The 22,388-nt window shown below is 37.4% G+C and overlaps 2 protein-coding genes across 3 annotated transcripts in view; both read left to right on the top strand.

Moving 5' to 3' along the window:
* The first annotated feature begins 322 nt into the window (after positions 1 to 322).
* On the top strand, positions 323 to 16,176 carry LOC127497033 (prolyl 4-hydroxylase subunit alpha-1-like). Of its 2 annotated transcripts, none has more exons than XM_051865124.1 (13): positions 323 to 587; positions 1,434 to 1,524; positions 1,659 to 1,939; positions 2,032 to 2,253; positions 2,346 to 2,476; positions 2,580 to 2,756; positions 3,128 to 3,183; positions 4,645 to 4,738; positions 4,962 to 5,012; positions 5,668 to 5,706; positions 5,835 to 5,903; positions 5,984 to 6,080; positions 15,456 to 16,176. In XM_051865124.1, the coding sequence occupies exons 1-13, from the start codon at positions 503 to 505 to the stop codon at positions 15,524 to 15,526; spliced, it is 1,464 nt and encodes a 487-aa protein (XP_051721084.1). In that variant the 5' UTR covers positions 323 to 502; the 3' UTR covers positions 15,527 to 16,176. The 2 variants fall into 2 exon arrangements, with proteins under 2 accessions (XP_051721084.1, XP_051721075.1); XM_051865115.1 differs by lacking the exon at positions 15,456 to 16,176 and adding an exon at positions 6,189 to 7,745 and having other exon boundaries at positions 324 to 587; positions 2,325 to 2,476.
* LOC127497041 (prolyl 4-hydroxylase subunit alpha-2-like) overlaps positions 8,072 to 22,388 on the top strand; it is an 84,604-nt gene continuing 70,287 nt past the window's right edge. The window contains exon 1 of the mRNA XM_051865155.1: positions 8,072 to 8,089. The gene's annotated coding sequence lies outside the window, so the exon portion shown is untranslated. The remainder of the gene's footprint in view (positions 8,090 to 22,388) is intronic.

The following is a 22,388-nucleotide window of genomic DNA, read 5'->3' on the forward strand; positions in this document are numbered from 1 at the left end:
CAAGATATTTCAGCCTGGTCTCAAACGCCAAACAAAATGAGGTGTGGAAAATTATTAGTGATCTAGGAGCATTATAAAGTGGATGCCATTGGAAACACAGTAAGTCTATCCCCCACAGCCTCGGTTTCATACTCATCATGCCGCTGCTCTAAATAAGGTCTATTATAGCCCTTAGTTTTCAGCTGCAGTGGTTTGTTCTTATCTATGCTATGTTGGTTTGCTGCAATTTGTTAGATTGCTAAGACTTTGTACTCCTGTTTTTAATTTGTTAATAAAAATCCCTGCTGTGATTAGATCCTGCCTCTACACTTCCTTGTTGACACAGAGCTCACTCATGTAAAGTTTCACTTTTGTTTTTGTTCTCAGGTAATACAAATATTGAAAAATGTTTTATACAGGTGTGTCTCTGTTTGGTGTCTATAAAGGTGTGTGTCTGTATTTAAGCTTGATTGCAAGATACACATGTACAAAAGTTGTGTTTTGAGATACTGAAGGTCTGATAATGGCCGTAAAGGAACTGAGAGTATTCATTGTGTGTTTTTGGATCATCTACTCTGCTGCTGGGCATGAATTCTTCTCATCAACAGGTTATTATTTCAGTTCAATATCAATCATATTTTTGTCATATCAAGTTAATTGTATATTTTCAACATTTTACAATAAGGTCTCATTTGTTAACATTAGTTAATCTAACATGAACTAATAATGAGCAATACATTTGTTGCAGTATTTATCAATCTTTGTTAATGTTAGTAAAAATACAGTTGCTCATTGTTCATGTTAGTTCACAGTGCATTAACTAAATACAACTTTTATTTCAATAATGTGTTAGTAAATGTTGAAATTAACATGAACTAAGATTAATAAATGCTGTAGATGCTGTTCATTCTTGGTTTATGTTAACTAAAGTACTTGACTAATGTTAACTAATGAAACCATATTGTAAAGTTTTACTGTTTTCATTTGTTCAAAAATGAACAATACCACAGTTTTTGACATAATTTCAACACTGATGCAATCATATATAACATTATGTTACATACTGCTTGGAGACACAAAGGTTGAGGATCCAATTGCAGCATTTATTAAAGGATAATCCAAATACATAGCCCAATAAACAGGCTAGAGGTCATAAACACAGGGTAAAAAGTCCAACACAAAACGCCATGCAATGAGTTCTGGGAAATGTAGTTCATGATGATATGGCAATGGACTAGGGAGGAGTGCCCTGTAGGCACTACAGCTGGTGATCGTGACAATAGTTACTCTCTTTCACTTTTTAATTCCATTACTTGCTACACAATATTAACTCTCTCTTTCGTTTCTTACCTATAAACTTTTTCATTATAATTCAACTGATGTTAAAATGAATTAATACATAAATTAAAATGCCTTTTGACAATTAAGTGCAGATTTTTTTTATTGTTTTATAGATCAAATTGCACAGCTATATGGGAAGATGAAAGATTTTCTGAAGGTCTTCAGTCAGTGCATTGATGCTGAGAATGTAGAGACAATGAAGAGGTGAAAACACATTCATTATTCCCTATACCATTAAACTGCAAGATTAATGTGTTGTCATTATTATTATTAAAAAGCATTCAATTTTGCATTTCAATTTGCATTCAACTTTTGATGAACCCTTGTCTTCAATCCAGTGTTCTTCTGAATCTTCTGCTTTCATACTCTGACTCTGAGAACCATGAGGAAGCCATAAGAAACCCTGTGGCAGCTTACAGACTCCTCAGACAAATGAGAAATGATTTGATATTTATTGAAAAACACATTAAGCCGAATCTTTATCAGTGTGAAGAGTATCAGGATGAGTTGGATGCAAAACTTCTAGAGATCCCACAGCTGGAGGACGTGGATGGTGCAGCTTCTGGCTTGATCAGACTGCAAGAGATCTACAAACTCCACCCAGAAGACATCACAAAGGGTAAACTGTCCTGCAGTTTTGCACCAATGCAAATTCACTGAGAGAGTTTTACTTTTTCAATCTGATTGATGCTTTCATTTCACGTTTCACAGAAACATCTCTAAATGCAGATGAAGCCTACCATGTGGGGTTGGTCGCTTATGATGAGGGAAAATTCCAGCATGCCTTTCTCTGGTTTCTGGACAGTCTGGACAGATTAACAGAATACTCAACCACTACTGAGGAAGAGTTGCTCCATTACCTTAGTTCCTCAGCCTATCATTTTGGCAGCCTACCTGTGGCAATCTACTTCGGCCAGCAGCTTCTAAATCTGGGTGAGGTCATGGTGTCCTTAATTTAATATTTGAGGTTGGCAGAGAATTTTGCTAAATTGTTGTGATTAAAGTCATAAACATCTTTGCCTCAGATCCAAGTAATGATGAAGTCAGAGTTCAGCTAAACTGGCTCCTTCACTTACAGAGCAACCCTGACATATTTACACTGAACACAGAGTCAAGTAACTATGAGGCACTGTGCAGAGGAGAGGTTGATGAGAGGGCAAGTGCAGTGTCTAAAATTTAAATCATTATTTGACATGAAATTACAGTCAATGTGAAGCTTTGTGTGTTGATTGTAAGTCTATTATATTTTATAAAATCAGACCTCCAAGAGGCAGAGGGCGCTGTCCTGTAGGTACAGCACAGGTGGAGGAAACCCCAGACTGATGTACGCACCAGTGAAAGAGGAAGTGGAGTGGGACGAGCCTCGAATCATCAGATATCATGACATTATATCAGACAGAGAGATAGAGATCCTGAAGAATATCTCCAGACCTCAAGTGAATATATAAAACACATACACACAAACACACAAAAAAATTAATTGCTGTTATAATATCAGTATAATTAATATCTAATTTCTGGTAGATACCATTGATGATGTTTTATTGTGCTATTCAATATGCAAAGGTGTATACTTACATGTGTATTCCATTAAAATGATCAGCTTTGGCCCCTTAGTTGTAGTCAAATCTATGGCATATAATGACTAGAGAATTGTGTCTCAAATGTTCATAAATACTTTGGGAATGTTGTCGGGCCAGACTGTTCAAAGCATTTACTATATGTGTGTGTTGTTTGGGTACCCACATACTTTTGGCCGTAATGTGTATATTTATTTATATTTAATGTTTCATTTCTTGTGGCCTAGCTTTCTAGGTCTCAGATCGGAAAGGGCACAGTCTCAGACTTCCGTACTTCTCAAAGGTAATAATTTCATAATTGAAGGATCATCCAAAAATGAAATGAAAATTCTGTCATCATCTGACAATGACACAGAGTGAATTATGTCTGAATGACTGAATTGTTTCTTTAACAGGGTGTTTAGTAGTACTATATGTACACTGCTCAAAAAAATTAAAGGAACACTTTGAAAACACACCAGATTTCAATGGGGAAAAATATCATGCTGGATATCTACTGATATGGACTGGGTAATGTGTTAGGAAGGAAAGGATGCCACATTGTTTGATGGAAATGAAAATTATCAACCTACAGAGGACTGAATTCAAAGACACCCCGAAAATCAAAGTGAAAAAATGATGCAGCAGGCTAGCTCATTTTGCTGAAATTTCATTGCAGCAACTCAAAATGGTACTCAGTAGTTTGTATGTCCCCCACGTGCTTGTATGCGTGTTCTATTGAGGATTTAGGTCAGGCGAGCATGGGGGCCATTCAATGGTATCAATGCCTTCATCTTCCAGGAAGTGCCTGCATACTCTCGCCACATGAGGCCGGGCATTGTCATGCACCAGGAGGAACCCAGGACTCACTGCACTAGCGTAGGGTCTGACAATGGGTCCAAGGATTTCATCCTGATACCTAATGGCAGTCAGTGTGCCATCGTCTAGCCTGTAGAGGTCCGTGCATCCCTCCATGGACATGCCTCTCCAGACCATCACTGACCCACCACCAAACCTGTCATGCTGAATGATGTTACATGCAGCATAACGTTCTCCAACACCAGTGGCCTGCTGGAGGTCATTTTGTAGGGTTCTGGCAGTGCTCATCCTGTTCCTCCTTGCACAAGGGAGCAGATACCGGTCCTGCTGATGGGTTAAGGGCCTTCTACGGCCCTGTCCAGCTCTCCTAGAGTAACTGCCTGTCTCCTGGAATCTCCTCCATGCTCTTGAGACTGTGCTGGGAGACACAGCAAACCTTCTGGCAATGGCACATATTGATGTGCCATCCTGGAGGAGTTGGACTACCTGTGCAACCTCTGTAGGGTCGCCTCATGCTACCAGTAGTGAAAAGATGAGTAGGGAAAATATGTCAGTGTAAAACCATTCCTGTTTTGGGGGTCGTCTCATTGTTGCCCATCTAGTGCACCTGTTGTTAATTTCATTAACACCAAAGCAGCTGAAACTGATTAACAACCCCCTCTGCTACTTAATTGACCAGATCAACATCCCAACTGACTTGATACTATTCTCTGATTAAAAAGTGTTCCTTTAATTTTTTTGAGCAGTGTATATTATACAACTTGCATTAGCTTTTACATAAATTAATGTTAACGTAGAATAATAAATGCTCTAAAAGTACATTTGTTAGTTCATTTGCATTTGTTAGTATACATTGTTAGTTCATGATACTTCCAATTAACTAATGTTAACAAATTGAACTTTTTATTGTAAAGTGCTACTAAAAAAATTATTTCTTTATTTACAGTGTTTTTCTAAAAGAGGATTACACTGTTGCTCGCATCAATCAGAGGATTGCAGACATCACAGGACTCTCCATAGAATCATCTGAATATCTACATGTATGGTCACAGTAAGAAAGAAATCACCTGTTCATACACAGGCAGCTGTGTATGAACAGCTGTGGCACATATGAGCTCTGGGGACTGATATTATATTTTTATGTAATCATTCATTTTTCATTTACTAATCATATTCACCGTATTATGTTTGTTTTATGTTAGCTCTTCAATAGATGAAACATGTTTTTTCTTATGAAATATGAGTGGTGTAATCACTTTCCAGGTTCAGAATTACGGGATTGGTGGCAGATATGAACCACATTATGATGCATGGGTAAGATCACTATGCTAAAATACAGTCATGACATCAGTTTGTATGCCAACCCTGAATTCGCCATGTGTTCCCTCAGGAATTTCTATGTGGTTTTGGATTTCTGAGATAAATAAGGTCTATAATCATTACTTTAAAAAAGACTTTCCCATTTCCCCTGATCCTTTTTTGAAAACTCATGTGTTTTATGCATTAACTTTTTTTGTTGGTGGCGATGAATCAACACTTCAATACTTAATGTAATTTTTAGCCTATCCATGCTTCATTAACATCACAATGTGTACCTGTGTAGCCAGGTGTTCCAATGTGCCAAATTCTGACCTCCCACCAGACTCCTATTCCCTTTCTTGAGGCCATCTCTAAAGCCTAATCCCACACATAACCCTACCTCCACATTTAACACTAATCATACTAGCACTGGCAAACAGAGTTCGGTATAACATTTGGAGACATCTGTTGTCTGTGTGCAATTTATGTTGTAGAACAAAACGTGCATGTCTTTCTCCTCAAGTGATGTGGTCCTTAACTCAAATAGAACTAATTGCTAATTCACTTGTAGGACTTCAAACTAAACAGCTCTATTCTGTCAGTAAGATCTTGATTACATACTGACTAATCGAATCATTCCAAGCTAACTTAAAAATATTTGATCCCACAGGATAATGAGAATGAAAGGATTGCTACATTCTTAATTTATGTAAGTGTTGCCCTGTTCATTAGCTCAAATGGCAATGTCAACATTGTAGGCCTACATTATACATTTCTATTTATATTCATATTACCAGAGTTGTACAATGAGCAATAATTGATGTTCTGTTGCTGTAGATGAGTGATGTGGAAATAGGGGGCACCACTGTGTTTCCTAAAGTTGGAGTTGCATTGCAGCCAGAAAAGGTAAATGCTTAATATATGAATAATTAGAAAAAGTTTTCCTCCACAAGTAAAATTCATGCATCTGTTCTCTGCTGTTTAAGGGTTCAGCCGTGTTTTGGTACAACCTTCACAAGAGTGGTACAGTGGATTTGAAAACAGAGCATGCTGGATGCCCTGTGTTAATGGGTAATAAATGGGGTAGGTTAACTGTTTATTATGTATAATGTATAAATAAATCTATGTTAATATGACTATATTTCATTTCAGTTTTATGTAACATTGAGCTATATTTTTCTTTCTTTTCAGTGGCTAATAAATGGATCCATGAGTATGGACAGGTGTTCAGGAGACCCTGTTCTTTGTCAGACAGGGAGTGAAAGACAGTGCAACCATGTAGACATCATATGAAGTGTATCTGTACTAGGGTTGCAAAGGGGCGGAAAGTTTCCGGTAAGTTTCCGGAAACTTTCCACGGGAACTTAACCTGGGGAATTTTGGAAATATTCCAATTTGGAAACTTAACAGGAATTTACGGGAATTTATGGGAATTTACAGGAATTTATGAGAATTTATGGGAATTAATTGGAAATTTTGGGAAATTTATATAAATGTGTAATATATAAAATGTATCATATACAAACATAAATATAAACATTTTGTTTAGTCATAACATGAAATAAGTTATTTCTTTTTCGCATTCAATTAATTCTAATTTAGTATATGTAAAATAAATATTTTTATTGCAGCAATTGTTATGTGTTATTTATTTCAGTGTCACATGATCCTTCAGAAATCATTCTAATATGCTGATTTGATACTCAGTTATTATCAATGTTAGAAACAGTTGTGTTGCTTAATATTTTTTTGGAAACTGTGATACTTTTCAGGATTCATTGATGAATAAAAAGTTAAAAAGAACAGCATTTTTTCAAAATAGAAATCTTTTCTAACAATATCACTTTAATATCACTTTTTATCAATTTAACACATCCGTGCTGAATAAAAGTATTAATTTCTTTCAAAAAAAAAAAAAAAAAAAAAAAAAAGGAAAAAATTACTGACCCCAAAATTTTGACCGGTAGTGTATACTGTTACAAAAGATTTTTATTTTAAATAAATGCTGTTCTTTAAATATTTATTCATCAAAGAATCCTGAAAAAAGGTATCACAGGTTATAAAAATATTAAGCAGCACAACTGTTTCCAACATTGATAATTGAGCATCAAATCATCATATTAGAATGATTTCTGAAGGATCATGTGACACTGAAGACTGGAGTAATGATGCTGACAATTCAGCTTTGATCACAGAAATAAATTATATTTTAATATATATTAAAATAGAAAACCATTATTTTAAATTGTGGTTATATTTCACAATATTACTGTTTTTTCTGTATTTTTGATCAAATGTGTATGTTATGGACTGGGGGAATGCACAGTGCATGCAGGGGGTGTGGCCTCAATAGCCCTGCAGTAAGTAGTGTGCTGTGTGAATGTCAGGGTAAAAATTCAACTGAAATTGCATTAAATCTGGTTGTTTTAACCAAAATTATGCTGCAAGATGTTTTTTTTTTTTTCAACTACATTTAAGTACCCTGTTATAGGCTAACCTGCAAATTCCCTGTTTATTCCCATCAATTCCCGTTAATTCCCATATATTCCCGTTAATTCCCATGGAAAGTTTCCAGCTTTGAAAATTCTCGGAATTTTGCAACCCTAATCTGTACTATAGAAGTACCTGTTATATTTATTATGTATCATGAGTTTTTATAATGTACAATAGATCATCTGATCCCAGGTGAAAATAAATTTAAATTGTGTGTTTTTAGACACTTAATATATTAAAATTATACTATACTAAGTGCGTATTAAATGTATTATTTAGAAACAACTTTAAGTATAAGTGTATTTCAAGATGTACTTATGTTCAATTTTAAGCTATTTGCAATATATTAAATATGTTGAAATTGTGTTAAAATGGAACCACTTTAAGTACATTTAGTGCAGTTTAAGTGTACCCATACCCTGTAATACTCACAGGTTGCTTTATTGCTTCAGTGACTTTGTGATTGAACTCTGCTCACTGTAAGTGGTGTTGTTGGGCTTCTTATGTTCATTGTAACTCATAGAGTGCTGTATAGTGACGACAGACAAGAGGATAAAAATGGACACCCATGTCAAGCTGGATGAGGATATAGTCAAAAGGTAAATTGAGAAGTTAACGAAATTCTAATGAATATCAATGCAAATTATAATACTATATATTCAATCATGGATGCAAAACTGTTATTCATTGGTTCACAGAAAAAAATTGTGATAAATCGAATGCTACCTTTTAAGTAGCATAACCTTTTACAAGTACAAACAAGTAAAACTGAACAACATATTAATTTTAAGTATGCTTCTGACAATACTTAATAATAGTTGACATGTTTGTAATACATTATAAGTTGGTACATTGTAAATGTTAAAAATGTTTTTTAAAATATCTTTCTTTTGAAAATATTAATTAATATAAATGTATAAATATTTAAAATATATTGGTGTAGGCCTACACATGGTTATAAAGTACATTTGAACCCACTAAAATCTTAATCATTTTGCTATGTTCTTAAAGTACACATAAAATATACTTTAAAGGGGTCATGAAGGAAGGTGAGTTGTGTCAGAGCAAAACTCTGCAGGACAGCAGCACTCAATCTGAGACTTACCTGGCTAGCCAGTGAATCCGCCTTCATAGTACAGGCCCCTGATATGTCTCAGCTATGTAAACATTATCACGGATCTGTTAACGGCTATAATAGCAAACACATGAGTCTCCATAAACTCCCTGGCATCTGAGCCACTAAGGATTCAGTGGTGTAATTTTATTTATGAAGGGAATGTGGCTAGATAAATTCATATACCAGTATGTGTAAGTCATTAACACTAGAATGCTTCACACGATCGTCAGTAAAACACAGGATTTGCACAGAAATTGATTCTCAAAGATGGATCGATACCAACTGATCCAATTTCATATATATTTATTTTTGATGTTTGCAAATTGTCTTCCTGAATATGTTTAGTTAGCACGTTGCTAATGTACTGTTAAATGTGGCTAAAGTTACCATTGTTTCTTACTGTATTCACGGAGACCAGAGCCATTCTTTTATTTTCATTTTTAACCCAAAAATGCGTGTGGTCTGTATAATTCATAAACGCATCTTCATTCTGATTGAGTCTCTCCAACAGTGTGTAACTTAGCTTTAGCCACGTTAGCCGTGGATCACGCTAACAAAATCATTCAGAACAAGCAAACATAGCAAACATTCATAAAATACATACCATACCTATGTTATATGCTGCATCAAGAATAGTTTGTAATGATCCATTTTGCAAGTTATATTTGCTGTTAGCTTTTGTATTATGTATGCCTCAGTTTATTGGAATGATGAGCGAGCTTGGGGGCGGGGAGCACAAGCTCATTTGCATTTAAAGCAACCTATCCACAAAAACGGCTTGATTTTGCTCACGCCCAAATTGGACAAATTTGACAAGCTATAATAAATGACCTGTGGGGTATTTTGAGCTGAAATTTCACAGACACATTCTGGGGACACCAGAGACTTATATTATGTCTTGTCAAAAGGGGCATAATAGGTCACCTTTAAGTAAAGGAGGGTGCACACTGTGGCCACGATTTGGTCATCTGAGACAAATTTTGAGAATCCTAAAAGATTCCTATAATCCTAGACTAAAATCTGTAGTCTTTGATAGGTTTGACATGTTCACAGACAGCCAATTAATGACCATAGCGATCAAATTTTACCTCCGACAAAATTCTGGCAGTGTCAGAAGATTTGGCACACAGTCCTGCAGTGTGACTTCTCCTATGACGAATGTCAAATTGTCAAGCCGTGATCAAAATTAATGCTAGAGATGTCTTTGTTAGCCACCATTTCAGTCCCGCGTGTAATGCAGCTTACAGTCACCGAACACGTATGGGTTGATGATGTAATACTCTGGACAAGTTTTCAGGCGCGCATCCATTTTTAACGTGTCTTGACTGTCGTACAGTCTGACATAAATGACAACTGAGATCCCACAGTGTGACATGAGGATCATGAACGTACAGTCTGACAAGCAACAATCGCAAAGGACTGTTATAAATCGCACAGTGTGCACCCGGCTTAAGAGTAACATGTTTTCTATAAATACACTTTACTAAAAGTATGCTTGTGTTTAGGATATTTTTAAAAGTGTAACTAAGCATATATTTATTACCAGTTTACTTCTAGTATACTGTTTAGAAATATCTTAAAAGAATGCTTGTTTAGCATATTGGCTCAGTTTCAAAAAGGACAAAATAGCATTCCTATGCAGCACAGCACAAATAATCAGATAAAATTATAGCAAAATGACATAAATTATAGGAAATTGGAAGGTAATTATTATAAACTTCATTATAAACTGAAATAAATAAATAATAAATTCAACATGTAGAATCGGTGTTGGAACATCAAGCGAAACTCTGATTGGCTGTTTAATGAACAAGTCGAAACATGGGAATAATAGCAAAACAGTGAGCAAACAAGTCAAGGCGGTACAGACAGAAGGCTGTTCTAATTTTATGTCATGTACTTGAGTGTTCCTAGGCAAATGTTTAATATTAACGTGAGCCAAGTGGAATATAAAAAGTGATCAGCATGAATGATATTTAAAACAGTAAGCACGCGCTGCTTTGATTAAAGTTTGGGTATCTGCAGCCTGCAGTGCCGGTCTCCCTTTCTGAATTATGAATATAGATGAATATATATATGAAAAAATAGACAGCGGTCTTCTTACATGCAGGCACAGAACGCACATGCTGGCTGACAGTTGGCTGTAGGTCTCTCGGTGTGTTCACGTACAGTTTTTTTTATTAAAAAGCCTATAGGCTTGGGACCAGTTTCACAACCTTCCTTTTTAACCCTACTGGTGAAAAAGGGAATTGCATGTCCAAAATTAACTTTCTTTTTGTAATAGATTTGTCCATCAGGGAGACAAAGACACCAAACCAGTGTCATTCAGTAGAAGGCAACAGTGGAAATCTTTCACAACCTCTCTTTTTTACTTCTACTAGCTGCATATGGAACTGCATGTTCAAAATGAACTTTCATTTTACAATAGCTTTTTTTATCAGGAAGACATGAAACATCAATTATGTGTGTAACCTCTCTTTCGTTTTGGGGCAGTTGTGGCCTAATGGCTAGAGAGTCGGACTTGTAACCCGAAGGTCGCGGGTTCGAGTACCGGTGGAAGTGAATGAACAGCACTCTCTTTCCACTCTCATTACCCACAACTGAGGTGCCTTTGAGCAAGGCACCTAACCCCCTTCCCTGGGTGCCACAGCAAAAATGGCTGTCCACTGCTCTGTGTGTGTGTTCAATACTCGGGGCAGCCGCTGGCATCGGATTAGAGTTGAATCCTCCACCCTGTCCTGAGCGCTCGCCAAAGGATACACAGAGATTCCCCAGGTGTAGCATGCGAATGCATTTATGCCCACAAATCACTGCCACTTGGATGAATCATTCGCATTTTCCTTCCAGGGCCTGTAAGTTTACTTCGTCCCTGACGGCAAAGGCTTACGGTGCTGATGAACAGGCAGCTTCTGCTTTCCATGCTATGGCTATCCTGCAGGTCCCTCAGGCCATCTGCACGAAGGTAGTTCTGAACTGGGATTGATGCAGGAAATGGTTTCGCTCTCAGATCAACTAAGGTCACGGCTAGGGCTCTTGGTCAAGTGATGTCCACTATGGTGGTCAAGGAACGCCATCTCTGTCAGTATGACATGTTGCAGGATCGCACAGCTTCCCCATCTGTCTCAGGCCATTTGCAGTCAGGATACAAAACAGCGGTTCCACTGAAATATTTTCAGAAGCTCCTGGGGCATATGGCATTATCTGCAGCAGAAACACTGCTAGGACTGATGCATATGAGACCGCTACAGCACTGGCTTCAATCAGTCCCGAGATTGGCATTGCGTCAAGGCACACATTGCGTGGTCATCACACAGATCTGTCACCACACATTCAGCCATTGGTCAGACTTTGTGCTTCTATGGGCAGGGGGTCCCTTAAAACAAGTGTCCAGGCATGTTGTTGCAACAGATGCCTCCAAGTTGGGCTGGGGAGCTGTATGCAGTGGGCACAGGAACTCAACTGCAATGTCACATCAATTGCCTCGAGTTGCTGGCATTAGCACCACTTGCCTTGCAGAGGTTTTGTTGGCTGACTCAGAGCAAACATGTGTTTGGTCCAGACAGACAACACAACAACTGTAATGTATATAAATTGCCAAGGTGGATTAATCTCACGTTGCATGTTGTAACTTTCCCACTGTCTCCTCCTGTGGAGTCAGCCGTGATTAAAATCACTGCGAGCCATTCACATTCCAGGAGAGCTCATTTAAGCAGCAGACATCCTGTCACGACAGATGTTGCTCCGAGAAGAGTGGAGAATCTACCCTCAGATGGTCCAGCTGATTTGGAGTTGATTCGGCAAAGCACAGATAGATCTGTTTCCTTCCCAAGAATACTCCCATTGCCCATTCTGGTATGCCCTGACCAAGGCCCACCTATGCATTTCTCCCAATGAGCCTACTTGCACAGACATTGTGCAAAGTCAGGGAGGACAAAGAACAGGTCCTGTTGGTTGCACCTTACTGGCCCACCCGGAAACCCAGAGCCTGAAGAATGCACAACAGTGCTGTAACATTATTACAAGCTTACCGTTATGAATCGGGCTAAGGTAAGGAGATAGTTTTGAACACTGGCTGGTTATGTACATGCTCAAAAATTGATTTTGGATAATTTTGAACCAAAAAAACGTTACGGACAGCAGCTTTAAGTGATAAAAAGCAGCTGCAAATGTTACAAAATACACATAGCCTACTCATCTTTGCAGTTTATCAAACACTTTATGTTTTACTACCAAATTAAATGTAATATCTAATTAATTTAACTTACAGTGGAACGTTTGCATCCACATCTCGCGATTTCGGGGCATGGGATATGCTTAGCCTCAAATATTGCTCCGAAGCGGTATTCGAGATAGTGTGGATTTAGTGTGCATTAAAGGCACTGCACTTTGGCATTTTTAAAACATGGGACAGTCTTGTGCACTTAATTCCTGTCGCGTGCACGCGCTCTGAAGTGGCCAAGACCGCAAGTGTGGGTATTTGGACAGGGCACAAGTCTATAGGCTATAGTATTGTATGTGGTATGTTTACTTTTGAATTAATGTTATTGTTTGAGAAATTAATTTAAGGAATTTTGGCCCATTCTTCTTTACAATGTTGCTCCAGTTTATTGAGGATTGCGGACATTTGTTTATGCACAGCTCTCGCCACAGCTTTTCAGTCGGGTTGAGGTCTGGACTTCACTAGGCCACTGCAACACCTTGATTCTTTTCTTTTTCAGTCATTCTGTTGTAGATTTGCTGGTAATCTTCAGATCACTGTCCAGTTGCGTGACCCAGTTTTGACTAAGCTTTAGCTGTCGGACGGATGGTCTCACATTTGACTCTAGAATACTTTGGTATACAGAGGAGATCATAGTCGACTCAGTGACTGTGAGATGCTCAGGACCCATGGCTACAAAACAAGCCTAAAATCATCAGCCCTATAACCGCATGCTTGACTTTTGGTATGAGGTGTTTGTGCTGATATGCTCTTTTGGTTTTCACCAAACTTGGCACTGTGCAATATGGCCAGAGATCTCTAGTTTGGTCTCATCTGTCCAAAGGACTTTGTTCCAGAAGTCTTGTGGTTTGTTCAAAAGCAACTTTGCAAACCTAAGCCGTGCTGCCATGTTTTTTTTAGAAAGAAGAGGCTTTCTCCTGAACATGCCATACTTGACCCGTCTTTTTCTAATTGTACTCTCTTGAACTTGAATGAGTGCCCACTACTGGCGGAACCTTTGCAGTGGGCTGAATTGGAACGTCCTAAGCCCTTGATCACTTGGAATCCGCAATGGAGCTGATTTATTATTTATTTTCTCCCCTTACAAAATTGTTTAATGCAGCATTCTATATGTATATATGTGCGTTTTAAATATTTAAAAAAAAATTAATATATCATAGAGTTGTTTGTGGTGGGGCAAATTAAACGCGATATGCGGTGACGTCACAATCGTGTTGCATTGTGGGTTATGGAGCTGTCTGAAGTGTACATATGAAGTAGACTCGCTCCCTCGGTCAAAATCGAGGGAGCGAGGGTCTGTCCATATAAACTTCCCTCATCCACTTGACGAAGTGGAACGAACTTCAAAATGGTGGCAAGCAAAATGGTGACTTGTTAAGTCGTGGTGTAATGAAAGCTGTTTCCCTTTCGTTTCGCTTGAGAATACTATCTTAACACCTGTTTATGAACACTGTTTTTTCCCGGAAACAAATATTTCAATGATTCATTAAAGAGGGATCACTGTCTGGGATTTCAGTATGGAGATAAAGGTTAGGATTTTAATACTACATGATTTTTCAGTAGTATTACAGCACACCGTGAGTGTACTATTAGCACTGTTTGTTTACTTTTGGAATCTGACAGCGCATTTGGACCCGGAAACAGTGACACGTGACATTAGACTTAACAAGTGGATTCCCTTTTACGAGGCTGCCATTTGACATCTCTAAAGTCCACTCCCAAACATAACCACACCCCCAGAAGTCGGTATATGAACTTGGTCAGACATTATGGTAAAATTCTCAACCAGCAGGTCATTATCCACTGTTCATCAAAATGGAGAACTTACTGTTTGTCAGTAAACAAAATGTTATGGTAATTAGTTTGTTTTTAAAACTCAAGTTTAAGGTTTGACTATGTCTGTGTGCGAGTGTATTACTTAAAGTGATGCGGCCTTTAACCCAGAGAGAACCCATTGCTCGAAAATACTAATTTGCTTTTAGGACTTCAAACTCTTGTGTCAATGAGAGCTTGATTACATATTGACTGATCAAATCATCGTAAGATAACTTAATGTTTGATCTCACAGGATGATGAGAATGGAAGGATTGCTACGTTCTTAATTTATGTAAGTCTTGGCCACAGTTTAATGCAAATGGCATTGTAAACATTATAGGCTTACAAGGCTTAAAAGTTACTTACTTTTTGTATTACCTGTTTTGTACAGTCATATTGAACAATGATTCATGTGCTCTTGCTGTAGATGAGTGATGTGGAGATAGGGGGCGCCGCTGTGTTTCCTGAAGTTGGAGTTGCATTGAAGCCAAAAAAGGTAAACCCTCAATTCACTGATCTATATGGTATTAGCATGATTTAAATACAATTTGTGCATCCGTCCTCTGCTTTTTAAGGGTTCAGCCGTGTTTTGGTACAACCTCCAAAAGAATGGCAGAGTGGATTTAGATACACAGCATGCTGGATGCCCTGTGTTAGTGGGTAACAAATGGGGTAGGTTTTTATCTAATTCCTACTGGCTTGGATTACTCTTTTATAATGTATCTTCTATAATCTATAAATAAATCTATGCTAATAAAACTAAATGTCATTCAATTTTACATGGCATGAGGTTTTTTTTTTTTTTTTTTTTCAGTGGCTAATAAATGGATCCATGAGTTTGGACAGGAGTTCAGGAGACCCTGTTCTTTGTCAGACTCTGAGTGAAAGACATTGTGACCATGTAGAAATCATTTTAAGTTAATCTGTATAGAAGTATCTGTTATATTATGTATCATGAGTTTTTATAATGTACAGTAGATCTGTAACATAGATATATATTGTATTAAAGGATTAGTTTACTTTAAAATGAAAATTACCCCATGAGTTACTCACCCTCAAGCCATCCTAGGTGTATGTGACTTTCTTCTTTCAGACAAATACAATTGGAGTTATATTAATAATCACCCTGTTGATCCTAAGCTTTATAATGGCAGTGCACAGAAACCACCTTTGAAACTCAAGAAAGTGCATCCATCCATCATAAACGTACTCCTCGCAGCTTAATAAGGAGAACTAACCCTTTAAATATTAATGGTGAAAATAATTTAGTTTATTTTCCTTGCTGTTTTTTCATTCTAACAAATGGATCCATGAGTTTGGATAGGAATTCAGAAGACCCTGTTCTTTGTCAGACAGGGAGTGAAAGACTCTTTAGGGCCTGAAATCCTATGATACTTGTATTTGATCTATACATTTTAAATTAACAGAAAAAGTTGTACTCTATCTGTTCGTGTTATATTTATTATGCATCAGTAATGTAGGCAGGATCTGAAACATATATTTCATTGTCACTTTTACTGCCTCAGATCACAGCTCCATTCTTTCCATCTGTAACTCTTATGTGTGACACATATGAGGGTTGGAAAAAAAACAGTAAAAAAAACAACAACAAAACAAGTATAACATTGAGGAATATGTATTGGAATATACTGACTTTTATTCAGAGTGATGGTCTGCATTGTAGATGTGTTCAAATCTACACAAAAAATTAAGTCTTTACTTAAGATTTATGCAATTAAATTAATAGTAAAAGTCCATCAAATTTAATTGAATAATATGTATTTTAATTTAATAATTGAACTATCCTAAATTAAAATATGTAAGGATTATTCAATTAAATTTGATGGAATTTTACTATTAATTAAATTGCGTAAATCTTATAGGCTTAACTTTTTTCTTTTTTTTTCTTTTTGAGTGTAACCACTTCATCTCTGTGTGTTTTGCATTGTCACTGATTTTTATTTGAAAAAGGTCAGCAGTGACCCCTGTCAGTAGAAGGGAAAGCTGAGAAGGCAGAGAAAGGTACAGATGCTGTATTCTGAAAAATAACAAGTATAATATGCATAAGTCAAATTTGCAGCTATAAAACACTTAAAAACACTTTCATGCACCTTTTGAAATGTAAACTGATATTTCCTACTGACACACTATAGCAAAAGATATAAATAACTGGCTTAAAACCAGTGTGTGTATATATATATATACACACTGTGTGGGGGTGTATATATATACACTGTGCCTAAGACTTTTGCACAGTGTATATGTGTGTATATATACAGTGGGTACGGAAAGTATTTAGACCCCCTTAAATTTTTTACTCTTTGTTTAATTGCAGCCATTTGCTAAAATCATTTAAGTTCATTTTTTTTCCTCATTAATGTACACACAGCACCCCATATTGACAGAAAAACACTGAATTGTTGACATTTTTGCAGATTTATTAAAAAAGAAAAACTGAAATATCACATGGTCCTAAGTATTCAGACCCTTTGCTCAGTATTTAGTAGAAGCACCCTTTTGATCTAATACAGCCATGAGTCTTTTTGGGAAAGATGCAACAAGTTTTTCACACCTGGATTTGGGGATCCTCTGCCATTCCTCCTTGCAGATCCTCTCCAGTTCTGTCAGGTTGGATGGTAAACGTTGGTGGACAGCCATTTTTAGGTCTCTCCAGAGATGCTCAATTGGGTTTAAGTCAGGGCTCTGGCTGGGCCATTCAAGAACAGTCACGGAGTTGTTGTGAAGCCACTCCTTTGTTATTTTAGCTGTGTGCTTAGGGTCATTGTCTTGTTGGAAGGTAAACCTTCGGCCCAGTCTGAGGTCCTGAGCACTCTGGAGAAGGTTTTCGTCCAGGATATCCCTGTACTTGGCCGCATTCATCTTTCCCTCGATTGCAACCAGTCGTCCTGTCCCTGCAGCTGAAAAAACACCCCCACAGCATGATGCTGCCACCACCATGCTTCACTGTTGGGACTGTATTGGACAGGTGATGAGCAGTGCCTGGTTTTCTCCACACATACCGCTTAGAATTAAGGCCAAAAGGTTCTATCTTGGTCTCATCAGACCAGACAATCTTATTTCTCACCATCTTTAGCAAACTCCATGCGGGCTTTCATGTGTCTTGCACTGAGGAGAGGCTTCCGTCGGGCCACTCTGCCATAAAGCCCCGACTGGTGGAGAGCTGCAGTGATGGTTGACTTTCTACAACTTTCTCCCATCTCCCGACTGCATCTCTGGAGCTCAGCCACAGTGATCTTTGGGTTATTCTTTACCTCTCTCACCAAGGCTCTTCTCCCCCGATAGCTCAGTTTGGCCGGACAGCCAGCTCTAGGAAGGGTTCTGGTCATCCCAAACATCTTCCATTTAAGGATTATGGAGGCCACTGTGCTCTTAGGAGCCTTAAGTGCAGCAGAAATTTTTTTGTAACCTTGGCCAGATCTGTGCCTTGCCACAATTCTGTCTCTGAGCTCTTCAGGCAGTTCCTTTGACCTCATGATTCTCATTTGCTCTGACATGCACTGTGAGCTGTAAGGTCTTATATAGACAGGTGTGTGGCTTTCCTAATCAAGTCCAATCAGTATAATCAAACACAGCTGGACTCAAATGAAGGTGTAGAACCATCTCAAGGATGATCAGAAGAAATGGACAGCACCTGAGTTAAATATATGAGTGTCACAGCAAAGGGTCTGAATACTTAGGACCATGTGATATTTCAGTTTTTCTTTTTTAATAAATCTGCAAAAATGTCAACAATTCTGTTTTTCTGTCAATATGGGGTGCTGTGTGTACATTAATGAGGGAAAAAAAAAAATGAACTTAAATGATTTTAGCAAATGGCTGCAATATAACAAAGAGTGAAAAATTTAAGGGGATCTGAATACTTTTGTTACAATATGTACCAGTCGGAGGCAGAAGATAACAGTAAAGGTGGTTTATTGGACACAAGCAGAGGTAACAGTGACAACAGGTGAGTAGATAGTGGTTGTAGAGGTGAATGATGAATGAATGGGTGATAATACTGTCCTTTTGTGGTTTGCAGGTTGGTAGCGATAGCAGACTGGAGACAATGCTGGCGGATGACACTCACACACAGACTTGGAGCACACGAGGTAGCACGGAGACACAGGAGACAGGTAAGTAGCAATGGGAGTCCTTGAGGTAAGCATAGAGGTAAGTTCCTTGATGCGAACGAGACCGGACAATGTGACTGTGTGTGTGAGTGTCTTAAGTAGTGCTGGCGATGAGTGAGCTGATGAGATGCAGGTGGCGGTGATTAGTACTCAGGGGAAGGTGTGCGCTGTGATTGGTGGGTGCTGGAGCCTGGCGTGTCTGTGACAACTTTCCGTACCCACTGTATATATATATATATATATATATATATACACACTACCGATCAAAAGTTTGGGAAGCATTTACAGTAAACAGAAAAACAGTAATATTGTGAAATATTCTTACAATTTAAAATAACTTTTCTACTTGAAATTTTTAGAATGTAATTTATTCTTGTGTTGGCAAAGCTGAATTTTCAGCATCATTACTCCAGTCTTCAGTGTCACATGAGCCTTCAGAAATCATTCTAATATACTTAAGAAACATTTATTGTACAATATTTTTTTTTTGGGATTCTTTGATGAATAGAAAGTTCAAAAGAACAGCCTTTATTTGACATAGAATCTTTGGTAACGTTATAAATGTCTTCACTGTCAATTTTGATCGATTTAATGCATCCTTGCTGAATAAAAGTATTAATTTCTTTAATTTCTTTTCAAAAAATTAAAAATAAAAATTCTTGCTGACCCCAAACTTTTGAACTGTAGTATATAATGTTACAAAAGCTGTGTATTTCAGATAAATGCTGTTCTTTTGAACTTTCTATTCATCAAGGAATCCTGAAAAAGTACACTGTTTTCAACATTGATAATAATAAAAAATGTTTCTTGAGCAGCAAATCGGCATATTAGAATGATTTCTGAAAGATCACTTGACACTGAAGACTGGAGTAATGATGCTGAAAATTCAGCTTTGCATCACAGGAATAAATTACTTTGTAAAATATATTCAAACAGAAAACGGTTATTTTGAATTGTAATAATATTTCACAATATTTCTGTTTTTACTGTATTTTTAATTAAATAAATGCAGCCTTGGTGCAGATGAAACTTCTTTTAAAAACATTAAAAATCTTACCGATCACAAACTTTTGAACGGTAGTGTATATACAGTGCCCTCCACAAATATCGGCACCCTTAGTAAATAATCTCCATTGTTTATCTTTCATTCAAAAAATTCACAAAATTCTAACCTTTCCTTTAACTAAAACAATTGAAAATGGGGGAAAAAGCTAATTATGAAATAAATGTTTTTCTCTAGTTCACTTTGACCACAATTATTGGCACCCAATTATTGCAACGTCCTTTTCCCGAGATAACAGTTCTGAGTCTTCTTCTATAATGCCTGATGAGTTGGGAGAACACCTGACAAGAGATCAGAGACCATTCCTTCATGCAGAATCTCTCCAGATCCTTCAGATTCCCAGCTCCATGTTGGTGCTTCTCCTCTTCAGTTCACCCCACTCATTTTCTTTAGGGTTCAGGTCAGGGAACTGCGACGGCCATGGCAGAAGCTTCATTTTTTGCTCAGTGACACATTTTTGTGTTGGTTTTGATGTTTGTTTTGGATCATTGTCCTGATGGAAGATCCAACCACGGCCCATTATTGGATTTCTAGCAGAAGCGGTCAGGTTTTGATTTTTTATCTGTTGGTATTTGATAGAATCCATGATGCCATGTATCTGAACAAGATGTCCAGGACCTCAGAAAAATAGACCCACAACATTAAAGATCCAGTGGGCATGGGGTACTTTTTATCCATGTAGCATCTGGACCAATCAGACACACAATTATTCATTATTTTTTTATTCAAACGTAGCTAACACACAGGCAGAACTAGGTGTCCTGTTACAGGACACAGGAAAACTGATAAGAACTTTTACGATCAGAAAGAATTTTGCAGAGACTAGTGACTCTGACTTCATTCTTTCTGAGAAGGACAAATAAACCCTCTTAATCCTATATATTCTATATATGACCACTTGAGAAATGTATAAACATGTATCCAATTTTCCCATCTCATGACTTTCCTTTTATAGGGTTTATTCTATGTATTAATTCTCTCTTGTAAACTATTTTGGTATTAATGTTTTGGAGTTGAAAATTTATTAACTAAAATCACCTGGGTAGCATGTTTGGTATCGACGGACTCCAACTTCCGTTTCCTATTTGTTAATTAATGTTACATGTTTCTAACTCTGTGACACATTAGTATTATAAGAATCTAGAAGGTTCTTCTCTCATACATCCAATCCAGTGTCTTATGCTAATATCTTGCTACAGAACAAAGACTTGTAAAACTTCTCTCTAAAGGGACAACTCCATATTGGCCCAGATACCCCAAGAGGGTGTGACATCTTCACCCTTTAAAATCACTGATCACAAGATCACAGCCACTCTTCTTCTCTTTTACTGAGAAATGCTGATGTTAAGATGATACTAAGAAGCTAGAAGCTTCTAAGGAACCCCAAGCTTGTGCCAGGCTTCGGCCTAGACCTTCCATTCACCAAAGATCCTCTGAATCCAACAGGTTCTCTTTCATCAAGACAATATCAGCAAAGATTCAGCAGGAGCCTCCACAAATTGCATCAGGACAGTTTTAATTCAAATGGGCAAGACATGCAAGTATCAAACTTAGTCTCATTATTTGATACATTGAGTATCCTTACCCCTTTTAAAGAAGGGCCTGTTAGAACTAAACTGATGGTTTGCTCAAGGCTGTTGATCTGCTGAATTTCAAACAATGCTGTAACTTCTTGCTTTCCTGTACTCTGCTTCAGCTCTCTCTTTCCCTTGGTAAACTATGCATGTATGTGTGTGAATGTTAGAGTAGTTAAGTGTTTAGTCTAGTTAATAAAGTCTTGTTCATGTCACACGTAAAGTTGTCCGTGTTTCATGCTCATACTGGAGTCCCTAATTATGCCGATCCTGACTACATGCTCTGAGTAGTACTGTACATAAGATTGTTATTTCCCATAAAATGGAAATGAACATTTCTTAGAATTAATAAACAATTAACACTCAGTGTTCATTGGCCAAACAGGATAATTGATTGTAATATTAATTTTAGTACATTAAGTTAATTTTATTAACTGATCCAAATATGTATAATTAATTATAACTAGTTATGATTAATTATCATATTTTTTTTTTTTAGCTAATTTGCTACATCCATATGTGCACCAAACCCATCTGGTGGGTTTGCTGCCAAAAAGCTCTTTTTTTAGTTTCATCTGACCATAGATCCAGGTCCCTTTTGAAGTTCCAGTCATGTCTGACAACTGAATATGCTGGAGATTGAGTTTTTGGATGAGAGCAGAGGATTTTTCTTGAAACACTCCCAAACAACTTGTGGTGATGTAGGTGCTGTTTGGTAATTTTTTTTTTAAGGTTTTCTGAGGCTCAAGACTCCACTAATTTCTGCAATTCTCCAGCTGTGATCCTTGGAGAGTCTTCGGCCACTCAAACTTTCCTCCTTACCGCGCATTAAGACGATTCCGACACACGTCCTCTTCCAGGCAGATTTGTAACATCTTTAGTTGATTGGAACTTCTTAATTATTGCCCTGATAGTGGAAATGGGAATTTTCAATGCTTTAGCTTTTTTCTTATAGCCATCTTCTATTTTGTGAAGCTCAA

The sequence above is a fragment of the Ctenopharyngodon idella genome, chromosome 2 (genome assembly GCF_019924925.1).
Source record: "Ctenopharyngodon idella isolate HZGC_01 chromosome 2, HZGC01, whole genome shotgun sequence".
Lineage (NCBI taxonomy): Eukaryota > Metazoa > Chordata > Actinopteri > Cypriniformes > Xenocyprididae > Ctenopharyngodon > Ctenopharyngodon idella.